General features: G+C 26.3%; 2 protein-coding genes across 11 annotated transcripts in view; both read left to right on the forward strand.

The window, feature by feature from the left end:
- The window catches only part of LOC119672863 (serine/threonine-protein kinase mig-15), a gene marked incomplete at its 5' end in the record, with an annotated part of 49,834 nt that extends 45,731 nt beyond the window's left edge, over nucleotides 1-4,103 (forward strand). For 5 of the 10 annotated variants that reach the window (XM_038084014.1, XM_038084019.1, XM_038084017.1 and 2 more), the window contains 5 exon segments: nucleotides 197-346; nucleotides 420-554; nucleotides 1,357-1,431; nucleotides 1,499-1,668; nucleotides 3,733-4,103. In XM_038084014.1, coding sequence (XP_037939942.1) covers nucleotides 197-346; nucleotides 420-554; nucleotides 1,357-1,431; nucleotides 1,499-1,668; nucleotides 3,733-3,748 — 546 coding nt within the window. 10 annotated transcript variants of the gene reach the window in all.
- Nucleotides 4,104-9,107: 5,004 nt separating this feature from the next.
- LOC119668340 (60S ribosomal protein L8) lies at nucleotides 9,108-10,414 on the forward strand. The gene is made up of 3 exons (XM_038077813.1): nucleotides 9,108-9,175; nucleotides 9,444-9,597; nucleotides 9,664-10,414. The coding sequence occupies exons 2-3, from the start codon at nucleotides 9,460-9,462 to the stop codon at nucleotides 10,294-10,296; spliced, it is 771 nt and encodes a 256-aa protein (XP_037933741.1). The 5' UTR covers nucleotides 9,108-9,175; nucleotides 9,444-9,459; the 3' UTR covers nucleotides 10,297-10,414.
- The last annotated feature ends 3,692 nt before the right edge of the window (nucleotides 10,415-14,106 follow it).

Raw genomic sequence — 14,106 nt, forward strand, 5'->3', positions numbered from 1 at the left:
ACAAGCAACTTTTTACTTCATGTTGCTATATCCTGACATTAGTTGGTACTTGGAAACAAGGTTCTACTAATAATAAAATTTTGTACATGGATACTATAAATATTATTTTCTATTTTAACAAATGTTTATATACATAACATATATATATAGCTATTTTTAGATATTAATAATTATTTTTTCATTTATTTGTATATAGAATTTTGGTGAATTGGAACATCGTCCACTTTTAGTGGATCTTACAATTGAGGATCAATCTAGACTGAAAGTGATTTACGGTTCTGCTGAGGGTTTCCATGCTGTTGATTTAGATTCTGCTGAAGTATACGATATTTATCTTCCTAAACATGTAAGTATCAAATTTTTAAAAATATTTAATAATGAAATAACAAATATCTAATTTTAAAACAAATATTCTACAGACTCAGGGTGCAATCATTCCGCATTGTATTGTGGCTCTTCCAAATTCCAATGGAATGCAACTATTGCTTTGTTATGATAACGAAGGTGTCTATGTTAATACTGTTGGTCGTGTCTCAAAGAATTTTGTATTGCAGGTAAGAATTTACTTAAAATTTTAAGCGAGATTTCAAATAGTAGTGAATTGTAACAACAACATTTTATTAATTTTCCTTTATGAATTTTGTTATGTTTTTATTACTATTGTTCGAAATCTCTCTATCAAATACAATTGTTTCTATTAAGTATAATAGTTAATATTAAAAATTTAAAAGCTGAACAATAGAGGTATTCAGATTTGCGCGGTTAAATCGTAACCTGGCAAAATCGTAAAATTTTGTGACATTAGGTCCAATAATTCTTTCGATATTCAATAACGCTTTAGTTGTTGTTGTAGCACGCAGGGATTTGCTTGTATAGTCACTTTTGGCAGTGTTGAACGGCACTTAGTCGTCCAACTCAACAAGTGACTCCGTGTAAGACGAGGAGCCAGTCATCAATTTCAACGGCAAATTGTCGTTCACCACTACACAATTCCCGCGGACTACATGTAGACCCGTCCGTTCTTGGAATCCTAAAGACATTAGTTAATTTTTAAAAATTAAAGTTTGAATCTAATTTGAAATTTAAACATGACTTATTTTTATTTTATTTAATTTTTTCACCTCTTGCTTTTATTTAACACGAAAAAAAGAAAAATGAAATCTGCTGCTATTACAGTTCAATTTTACAGATTTACTAAGCGTCTATGATTTTAGGACCTTACTGAATAACATCTGAATATTTCCAATATAAATATTATTTTATTATTATTATTATCTTTTGTATAATTTAGATCTTTATATATTTTTTTTTATCTATATTATTGTTTATTTACAAAACCTTTATTTCGTGTTACAGTGGGGAGAGATGCCAACTTCAGTGGCATATATTGGTACCGGACAAATAATGGGCTGGGGCAATAAAGCAATAGAAGTAAGTGATATACTACCATTTTGTATTAAATAAAATATATTTATAATATTTGTTTTATAAATTACAGATTCGTTCAGTTGAGAGTGGCCATTTAGATGGTGTGTTTATGCATAAAAAAGCTCAGCGTCTAAAATTCCTTTGTGAACGAAATGACAAGGTATTCTTTAGCAGTGCCAAAGGTGCTTCATCGTGTCAAATATACTTTATGACACTTAACAAGCCTGGAATGGCAAATTGGTAAATAATTATTATCAACGTCTGTAACGATCTATAAATCATAACGATAGTATCAATGAACAACAAAAGAAACAAAAACATAAATCATAAAAACCAACCGATTTGAATGATAAAAAAAAGTAAAATTTAATTTTATAAATATTATTTTAAGGTAACTGTTAATTTTTAAGTCACATTCTTATTATTATAATTAAAGAAATGCAATAATTATATAAAAAAAAAAACAAATACATATAAAATATATTTGCAAAATTATGGCCACAAACACACACACAACCACATTCATTCACTTATAAACATAAACTACAAAAAAAATCTATACAAATTCAATTACAATCTATTGAGAGAAAGTAATAATATTATATACAAAAAAATTTATATATATAAATATACATAAATGCAAAATATGTATTTAAAAGTTTTAAAATATATTTGTATATGTATTAATAATAATACAATACAATTTATTAATATATATATAAATAAATTAAATTTAAAACAATAATTAATAAAAGAGACAAAAATATTAAAAAGTTTTTAGGTATTTTGAATCATCCCCGAAAAACAAAATAATAATATAATAAAATTAATTAAATTAAAATTACAAACAAACAAAAAATTGCTAACGTTTTTATTGACGTGTATACTTTTTTTTTAATATCTTTAATAGTTATTAATGTGCAATTCTCCAATGTAGGGATTGTAGTTTTCTCCATTCGAACTGTGTGCTTAAAAAGTATTTTTTATACATATGCTGTTATTCACTTGCAGTATATGTTCAACTCTCATTAAGTGTTGTGTGCGCGTTTTGTTTTTGTTTTTGTTTTTATTTAAGTTACTAAATTTATATTAAAGTTTAAAACTTTTAGTTAATGTAGTAAAAATGAAAATTAAACTTAAATATTTATATAAAGTAATTAGCTATTTAGTAAACACTATAATCATAATCATTAACGGTCTGTCCGCATGTAATTCTTCTTACAAGTGTTTTATCCTTTAAACTTCTAAGATGATATGCAAATTTATTAATTTTTGCCTTGTTTTCATATTATTTGTATTTAATGTAAATCTTTTTTTTTTGTTTTTTTTTTTTCTTGTTTCTTATTGGCAACCATATACATATTTTTGTATATATATTTGGTTGTTTTAAAAATGTCAAAATAATTTTTTTTATAGATATATATAAATCGAATTTGTATAACTTATCTCTTCTAAACTGCATTTAAAGCGAACTTAGATATAAAGTTTTAATAAATGTTTTATAATATGTAAAATTTGTTTTAAACTATCAGTATATTGAAAACTTATTATTTATGACTAAATTATTAAATTTTTATAAAATTATTTTTCGTGCAAACTTTAATAAGAGCCAGCAAAAGGGAGTGCTTATGAAATAAAGTAGTATGTAGTAGAGAAAAGTGTCAATTGTTCAAAGCAAACGTTTGAAATAATAAAAATTATTAATATTGTAGAAATTCAGTGAGATTTTTTATATAATTTAGTTTATTTTAACATTAACAGTTAATCTTAACAAAGATTTTTATGTTAATATAAAAATATTTGATTTTAACTAATATATATGATATTATTGATAATCATTTTGGTACTATTTTATATTACTTAAAAATAAGTTAAAAAAGCTACTGTCTATATAATAACTATATTAAACATAATATATGCTACATTTTAAAAAACTTTTATGTGTAGCAAAAGGTTATACTCTTCCACTTCGATTAGATAAACGTGTTGAAGAAATCTATTGGTTATATATGAAATAAAAAAAGATACAGATACATTTGTCTGTGTTCCATTCGATTTCTAAGTAAATGGCTGCAACAAACCAACTATAGATATTTTATATATAAGTGTTGCATAATACTTTGTTTTTGTTTTTATTTTAGTTACTTCTATAATGAGCATTTAGCATCTATTGCATTTATATATAAGTTATCATTTGTTATGATCAGTTGGAATATAAAATTCTGTTTTATTCTATATATAAATATTCAAAATTTAATTTTCTTAATTTTATAATTTTATTTTTTTTATACTTATTTTTCTAAGCGTTGCTGCTATTTGATTTTCTATCACAACGAAATAACTGATTTGTTGGAGATCTCAACCGAAAGTAAATCATATACTTCTGTTCTGCTTACTGTGCTAAAGAATTCGTTTCTTAGAAAACTGTGCTGGTAACTTAATGCTTTGAATTTTTTATATAAACCTTTATACCTTTATTCTATACCAAAATGACTTGAAATTCAAGCGTAATTTAAGTATTGCTATTGACCATCAATCATTTAAAAATATCTCACTGTATTACTACTTGAAATGTGCTCCTTTTCGCTTAATTTTGTTGTTAATCATAATCGTTTATGTTTTTTTTTTCTAAATACAATTCAAGTCAAAAATACTTTTAACGTAATTACTTTTTTTTATTATTATTTAAATATATAAATATTATTATTATCAATACTGAAACGCCATTGTAAAAACTTAAGTGATAAAAATTATTTACAAAAATAAAATGAATTAAAAAATCAATTTAAAAGCATATAAAATTTAAATAAAAATTATTAAATAAACTTAAAACTCTATATTAAAGATCAACACAAAATTTAAAATGAAAATATTAAAAAACGTAGACTCTTCAAAAAAAAAAAAAAATATATAAAAACAAATTCAGAAATTTATGGATTATAATAATTAAAACGTATTTATATTAAGTAATTTTTTTACTGAAATAAAAAAAAAACTATAAAAAATAGTCAGCTAAAGGTAAAGTTCATAAAACACCATTATTCATATTAGTAACACTGCATTACAGAAAAATAAATTTATATATATGTATATATATGTTTATATATATATAAATGTATAATAAGGGAAAATTTCAAGCAAAGTTAACAAAATTTCAATCAACGCTTTAAGTAAAATAATTTCTTGTCTCTCATAAAAATGAAAATTTTTTGTGTTTTTAAATAATTTTTTAATTATTTGTTGTCGTACTTTAAAAATATCATTTATATTATAGCTTATAATGTCTATGTTTTTGATGTTTTTAATTTGTTTAGTATATATATCAAAACTTTAATATTATTATTATTATATGAATAAATACAAATATTTTATTTTAAATTATTATTTAAAAATATATATATTTTATTAATGTGTTTTTATTTAATAATAGAAAACTTTATATACAAAACCAGCTATAAATTTATGGTCTTATCAGAACAACAAACATGTAAAGCGTATTTTGTATACAAAAAAAAAATCACACAAATACAAAATATATAATCTCAAAATTAAAAGCAAAAATCAAAATAAAATTTGTTTATTTTTCTGGTTATAATTAATTATGATATGAAACGATTTTACAGTAATAAAATAGAGATATTTATTCTAAGTAATGCATACACTCATAATTAATTTATACAATGTCCAGCTAAGCGATATGATTTATTGAATTACTTATCAAAGCCGATACCTATTCACACTACAAATTTAAGATTTCTTACTAAAGAAGTTTAAAGTCTACATTTACATTCAATAATTGCTCTTAGAGTTCATGCGAATAATGAGAGGCCGCCTTTCACGTGCTGCAAGTACTGTCTTAGTTCAATTGAGATGAGAATATAGCCATGTGCGTCAAATACCGATTTAAGCGCTAACTGCAGCTCTATCTCCCATGATGTCGCCCATCCTGTCCCAATACACACAAACTTAAACCCAATTGATTTTTGAACACACCTCATTGAAATGGTTAGGTTGCTAGATTCTGACTGACTTTAATTTAATTCGCGCCCATCCCCAATCCATTCTTACTCCTAAACAATCGTCTCCCCTCTCATACTATCATTACCTATCCACAATGAAACCCATGTATGTATACGTCTTTGTAATTCATTTGATATTATCTGCTTTGTAGATCCCTGCAGGCTACAACAACAATAACAAAGCAATTTAAATGAGAAATATAATGTGCCTTCTATAATCAGTAAAACTACTGTAAAATCGTTTCAATTATTTTTTTCTTCAGTTTTATTAGAATTATTATCTACTCGTTGAATTATTGATGTACCCATACTGAAATTGCATTATATGTCTACAACCCACCTTGTAAGTTTATAGATCTCCAATGCATGTTTAACATACTTTTACTTGTTATCCTAAAATAAAGGCTTATAAAATATATATCCACAACCTAATAATATTTCTGGCTTAAATAAATACATTGATTGATCTATTCTATAATATGATAATGATCTCATAAGATATAGCTTATGTGCTATACTACCTCATATTTTTAAAAATACTCGTATTAAAGAATAGTATATTGTGTAACTGTAACAATATAACGTGACGTTATAAAAGAAAGCCTGGCAATTATTTTTACGTCGAAGTCAGTTCATTGTTAAAATATTTTCTTCTCTGTACTATTGTATAAAATTTTTACGTCATAACTAGACATAGAAAATCTGCTGAGAAAAACCATATAAGAAAGATAAGTTTTAATATAGTGGTCGACGTCTTTGAGCTATTTGTTTATGTAACCGATGTCGTGCGATCATACAAGTTCAGGTAAAACTTTGAAATGTTAACTTTTTAAGAAATTAAAAAGATTACTTATTTTTAGAGTATTATAAGAATCTTTAGCGAGCATTTGGAAGAAATGGTAGAGAAAATAAAATAATGCAATTTTTTTTACAGTGAAATGTACCAAAAAACATCGATGAAAAGCATCGAAGTGGCCTTTCATTCTTGTAGAAAGAATGAATACAACACTCAGACCTTAAAGTTCCAATATATTATGAGTCTCATGCCAATTATTTACAAAAATGTGCAGTTCCTTTTGAAAAAGTGAAGCACATTTAAAAGAGATAAGCTACTTACAAAGTTGGACTCATGAACTTTAAGTCTGAATCTGGAAAAATCGGGACAAAATCATGGAAAATGTTCCAATACATTATCGTCTTCCAAACTAAGTGAACAAAAGCAGTTGTCTTTAATTTGAATATTGAGAGGTCGGGACAAAAGCATTGGAAATGTTCCTTGATGTCTTCAAACAAAGTGGACAAAAACAGTTATATTAACGTCTGAGTCTTGAGAGGTTGGCATAATAGTATTGGATATTTTCCATCATATTGTTATCCTTTAAACAATATAAACTGAACACAAGCTTTGTGAGCAAAGTCAACAATAGTGAGGTGTCATGCTTTAAATGAGTGCAGTAAATCCCAAACTAAAAACATAAATTTTAATGAAAGTTTTTCAATTTAATTTTTATATTTATTTAAAACATACATATTTATTTTATTAACTAGTTATTATATAAATTATAGATCAAAAATATATATAAAAAATTAATTGATTAACCATCATAATGATGGAGTAACCATCATAATTGGACGATCATCACCATCATCGGTGTCTGTACGACCATGTTTAAATTCATCAAACCAATAAAAAATGGTTCTTTCCGATGGGGCAGAGTCCGGATAAAACTTTTGAAGCCAATGCTAAGCTTGTTCAATATTTTTTTTTCATCAAGAAGCAATGATAAATCAACACACGCAATTGTTTTGAATCCATTGTTTTGAAAATAACAAAAGTAGCTCCACATAAACGGCTGTTACTTTTTTTCTGACTAATCGAAATGTCATGAAATTTAGCAACGTTGCTGGAAAACGCAAAGCTGTATTTTTAAAAAATTTATAAAAAATGATATTTTCGTTAATATAAGGAATTAAAATAAAAGGCATTATTCTTATAGACTTTTGAAAGATCTTTCGATTGGCATTTAACAATTTAAAATACGATGCGTATTTTTCAAATTATAGGGAAAATAAAAATTGACCAAAATCGACTTTTTTAAAAAAATTTATTTTTAGAAAAATCTAGAAAAGGTACAATATTGCACGCAAATACATCTAATAGAGAATAGAGAATCAAGCTATCAATAGCAAAAAAAACATAAAAATCGAGTAGAACAATTCTGCGAAATTTGAGAAATTTATTTGTAATTCTCTGCACAGATGAATATTGACGACCAATATCTTCAGCAATTTTTTTTTGGCTCACGTCATCTTTCCAAAATTTAACAGTTATTTGTCGCTCACAAACTAATTTCACGTGTTTTATTTTATATTGTTCGCTCGAAAATCTGAAATACTCCCTTTATAGTACAAGTATTCACTGATTCATTGATTTGTTTGCTAACTATTCACAAATTAAAAATAATAGCAGTAATTTTTTCGTTTAGAGAGTAACGAAAATACTTGCAACTTACGAAAGCAAACATATAAAGCAACAACAATGCTCCAAAAGTCTTCAGAATCTTCGAAAATTTTCATGCCAAATTTTAACGGGCGCTGCTAAATTTTGTTGAAGTAAAAAAACTCCTAGTAAAAATATGGTTTCATTTCCCAAAGTTCTTTAGAGAGTTACGCGACAATAAAAGTAAAACAGTCTTCTGATATCTTCTTCAATGTATTGTAAAAACTGCAAAAAATAAATATATATATATATATATATGTATATATACAGTATATAATTATCATTTCAATTTTCGATTCTTAACAGTGCTGTTGAGTACTTCAGCGTAATTTCAAATTCTTCATAATATCAAATCTATAATTTACAATTGTAAGTTTGCAAACTATTTCTTATATATACCCTTCTCTTGGCAATTTTAAATATTACTATAAAACAGCACTCAGCAGATATATAAAAGCTCTACACTATGTATTTATGTGGCTATGTATGAACATTTGTGTTTACCAAAGTTTCTATTGAAAGAGTTAACATATGATAAAAAAATAAAATAAGGATAAGGAAGTAAAGATGATAATCTTCGTAGTTCGAAGATAAAAGGAATATACATACGTGTATTTATGTTAAATCGTAACAGGCAGTGCTAAATTTAGTACAGGATATCAGTTATGTAACAAAGATTTATATTAAAATTATACTATTGAGTAATACATATAATCACAGTCATTTAAAAATCATCTCAAATAAATATAAATCAAATTGATTTAAGTAATATACCATTATAACTAATTGCAATTTATGAAACTAATAAAGAATGCTTACCATTATTCTTCTATTATTCATTTTGTTGTTTATTATTTATATTGTTTAATTTTTAATGTTTACAATATATATATATATCTATATATTTATATGTATTCATTAAAAAAAAATTATGACTAATAAAAGAAATAATTTTAAAATCTATTATTTTTAAATATAAATAAAAAATTATAGTTTATTAGCCCGCTAAATATTTAAAATCTATATTGTTTTATTCATGAAAATTGTATTTAGAATTTAATATTTAAAAATCTAACAACCCTGTGCGGAAGTGAAATGCTAGTGAAAAAGAAAATGTCAAAATTTGACATTTGTCGCGCTTGTTGGCAACATTGTCGCGATTGTCATTTATGCATGTTTTGCGTACTTCTTCCTTCCACCTTTTCTTTTCTTTTTTAACAGGCTTTCGGTAGGTGTAGTATGCTTAAATTTAATCTTTTAAAATTATGAAATTGTTTGACCATCGTAAAGCAAAAATAATAACAATGCAATTGAAAAGTAAAATTCTTTTGAAAATAAAATTTATTTTGATAAATTATATTGTGTTGTGCGTTTTACATTGTTAAATCTAAAGCGCAACATTCTGCTTGGAATTTGTGAAAAATTTGAGTGTGTCTTATTAGTGAATGTGTGTTCTAATGAAGCAATTGTTAATACAATATTTTGTATCTTTAAAGGTTCTAAAAGCCAAAAATGGGTCGCGTTATTCGTGCACAACGTAAAGGTGCTGGGTCAGTATTCAAGGCCCACGTAAAGAAACGTAAGGGAGCCGCTAAATTGAGACCATTAGATTTTGCTGAACGCAACGGCTACATACGCGGTGTAGTTAAGGTATGTTATTAACTTTTTAATTAAAGAAAATATGGTATTAATAATTTTGTTTTTCATATATAATAGGAAATTGTACATGATCCCGGTCGTGGCGCCCCTTTGGCTGTCGTTCACTTCCGTGATCCTTATCGCTACAAGATCCGTAAGGAACTTTTCATTGCTCCCGAGGGTATGCACACCGGTCAATTCTTATATTGCGGACGTAAAGCAACACTACAAATTGGCAATGTAATGCCATTGTCGCAGATGCCTGAAGGTACCATTATTTGCAATTTGGAGGAGAAGACTGGCGACCGTGGTCGTTTGGCTCGTACCTCTGGCAATTATGCTACTGTTATTGCCCACAATACAGATACCAGAAAGACACGTGTTAAATTGCCATCTGGTGCCAAGAAGGTTGTACCATCTGCCAATCGTGCTATGGTCGGTATTGTTGCTGGTGGTGGTCGTATTGATAAGCCAATTCTTAAGGCTGGTCGTGCCTACCACAAATACAAGGTTAAACGTAACTGCTGGCCTAAGGTACGTGGTGTTGCTATGAACCCTGTTGAGCATCCTCACGGTGGTGGTAACCATCAACATATTGGTAAAGCTTCCACAGTTAAACGTGGTACATCAGCTGGTCGCAAAGTCGGTCTTATTGCTGCCCGTCGTACCGGTAGAATACGTGGTGGCAAGGGTGACCCCAAGGAGAAATAGATTAATAAGTGATAACTGTGTTATCGTACGGATCGCAATCATTGTGTATAGTTGTAACATAGATGTACGATTTGGAATGCTATGCAGTGAAAATAAAACAATTATTAAACAAAATTAACTCTGGAATGTTTGTGAATTTGATTAAGTGGTTTTTTTTTATAAATACTCTAATACTCCTTCAAAAATGTGAAAATATTTAAATGTATGAAAGAAAGCTGAAAGAGATTAAGAAGATTGTTTATAATAGTATAGGATAGGATTTTTGATAATATTGTTAACATTATCAACATTTTAGAGTAAAGATTTTCTCTTCTTTTGACTATTATTAAACTTAAATTAATCGCTTTAAGAGTTAGCTTATAGAAATACTCTAGGTGTTATTGTTCATGGATCAATAATGTTTTTTGTTGATATCATAAATCAATGGATATAAAAATTTTCAAAATATTTTAATATATTAAGTCTAACATTCAAAGATATATAATTTGTTAGATAAACTTTATTCGTACTGCTATAAATACAAGATCGTAAAATTTTCTGGTCGATAGTATCGGTAAAGGATTTTAAAATTATGTTTTTATTAATTATCGGTAAGAATTATATGTATAACCGATTTTAAATGATGTTATATATTCCCATTGACAGAACCTGTGCTTATAATGGGAAATATTCCTATGCAGTAAGTATTCCTTTGAGACTAAACATTCAGGTGGTGTCATATATCACAATTCTCTTATATTATGTTTAAGTTTGGCCCCTTAGTATAGACCTCGTTCAAGAATAATACTTTGATGAAATATGATTATATTGTATAATTAAAAATTTATGATATTCTATAGAAGTTAGTGTCTATTTTTATTTTCAAAAAATATTAAACTTATTTCATTCTTTATATATGTAGCATGAGTACGTTAGATATTATATTGTCTAAAAATATCTTTTTAATTCTCTCATACAAAAATTGGTAAAGATTCGGAAAGTAATTGGGACCAAAATGTTAACAGCTATATACATTGTGACCGAAAAGTTTCCGGAAATTTTAAATAAAACGCAAAATTCTTAATCTTCATCAATATTTATTTTATCTCCTTCAAAATCAAACGAGCCATCTCACGACCGATGCCTAGCTCTCGTGCTATCTCTCTAACACTCACATGAGGATTTTGGAACACGATTTCCTTTGCCTTTTCAATGTTTTCGTCGGTGGTAGAGGTCGAAGGTCGTCCAGAACGCGGCATGTCTTCGACGGTCGTACGACCGTCCTGAAAGGCTTTGTACCACTCATAAACTTGAGTTTTCGATAAAACTGATTCCCCATAAGCCTTTTGTAGCATTCGCAACGATTCTGCACACGAAATTTCGTTCGAAACACAAAATTTGATGCAAACTCTTTGTTCAATATTTTTTTCCATTGTTTTTTTCGCAACGCACTACTGAGGTGAACTGGTTTCAACAGCTGCCGTAAACGAACTGTCTGACAGATCGCGCTCATTTTTGGCATAGTAATTAAGGACAGTGCTGCCAAACTACATAAACTTAAAATATCGAAAAATATACAGCGCGCGAATTTTAAATGAGAATTTCCGAAAACTTTTCGGTCACAATGTAGTCTAGTAAAGAATTTGGCAACTATAATTTTTTGGATTATATGAACCCAACTATTGGGTTCATTTTGGAACTCAAGGCATTATTAAAAATTTGTTTAACCGTGGATACATTTTGCATATTCATGATACACTTAATAACTTTTTCTACTAACCTATTTTCCAATAGATCAATTAAAGTATAGATGAGAGGACTAACAAGATGCAAAGAGCCTGAAGGTGCATGGTAAAGTTACCACACCTGCTGGTATACCCCTTGGGACTGGTTAGCCGCTCTTGGTCGTAGTGATTGTCGAGTAGTTCCGGAACAAATATCTGACCGCTCTTCTATTTTAAGAAAAAATGGAATTGTAAAAAAATTGTGTACGAATGTAGTGGTAACTGGTAAATATTTTATAACGATTGAGGACTTGAGAAACGATTGAGAATACTTTGTTATACTTGTAATATTGGAGAAATTGGTTATAAATGTTTCGTATTATCATTTTGTTAGTTTTTATTTTTAGTTATCTTTTTATTTATTTACCTTTTCAGTCAAACGCGTATTGTTATTATATTTAATATATTGTTTTGAAAAACGGATATATATATTTTGTTTAATATATTGCTAAATTTTTTTATTTTTACAAGGATTATGGTCAGTTATTTAACAATAAAAATAATAATAAAAAACTTATTACTTTGTGTTTAAATTGTTATTATTATGTTAAATAGGTGTATTAAAAGAATATATAGCAAAAATAAATAAATAATAATAAAAAATAAATTTATTAATAATTTTTGAAAAAACTTAATTTTTAAAAATTAGGTATTAACAATTTTAAAAAAAATTAATAAGTGTCTTATTATTATTTTTTAGTGTTAAATTAACTGACCTTTAGCCGTAACAATTTAGGACGTAACAGTTAATTATTAATTTATTGTTTTAAAATGAGTCGTATTAACTTTAACTTTAATATTGAAAATAGCAAAATCAATTATTTAATTTTAAATTAAAAAATATTCGTATAAAGCACCGGCGACTTATTGCGCTATTCAAAAGTATTTAATAAAAAATAGATTATTTTTAAAAGATGAACAGCAACTAATTTATTTAATTTTATTTGAATTTATATTAATATGATAGGAATACTAATAAAACATCTCGGAGTTAATAACAAAAACATTATTATTGATTTATTAATTTTTATATTAAATTTGATTTTAACGTTAATATGATAGGAGTGATTATTTTTACTTTAATAGAAACTGTTTCGAAAAATAGTGAACTACAACAACAAAAAAAATTTTTATATTATTTTAATTAATTGAAATTTTGACTTACCATACATCTATTTCGAAATTATTTTTCATATTAAATTATTCGTAAATAATTTTTTGAAACTGAAAGTACTAAGGATTAAACTCGTGCCCTCCCAAATTTGAATTTCAGAGTCAGTGTTCATTAATAAACTGACCCAAAACCATACAAAATAACTTGCTATGCTACATTAGAACGAAATCAAAAATCAGCTGTAGAATAATTGAATTAATTAATTATATTTTTAATTTGAATTGTTAAATTTTATTTATTTTTTATAAAAAAATATTTGATATTTCTTGTTGGCATAGGACTTACGAAAGACATTTCTTTATTTAAATCTTTAAAATTACATATTTTGTATTCTTCGTGAGCAAATGGGATTTATTGCTATTATTTGTATTAATTTTTTTTTATTTAAATTTTAAAAATGATATATTTTGTACTCTTGCAGAACAATTGCGATTTGATTGTTATTATTCGTTATAAAATTATTTTATTTAAATCTTAAAAATGATATTTTTGTACTCTTTTTGAGGAACTGCGATTTAATCGTTATTATTTGTACATATTACCATTTTTTTATTTAAATTTTAAAAAAGATATATTTTGTACTCTTGCTGATTAATTTCTATTTATTTAAATCATAAAAATGATATATATTGTACTCTTCTGGATCTATGCGATTTAATCGCTATTAATTATATCAACATATTTTTATTTAAAACTTAAAAATCACAAACTTTGTATTCTTCCTGAGTAATTACAATTTGATTGCTATTATGCGTATTAACATTTTTTAATTTAAATGATATATTTTGTACTCTTCTGGACCTCTGCGATTTAATCGCTATTATTCGTATTAATATTTTTTTATTTAAAACTTAAAATCACATAATTTGTATT

This window comes from Teleopsis dalmanni, chromosome 1 (genome assembly GCF_002237135.1).
Source record: "Teleopsis dalmanni isolate 2A chromosome 1, ASM223713v2, whole genome shotgun sequence".
In the NCBI taxonomy this organism is placed as follows: Eukaryota; Metazoa; Arthropoda; class Insecta; order Diptera; family Diopsidae; genus Teleopsis; species Teleopsis dalmanni.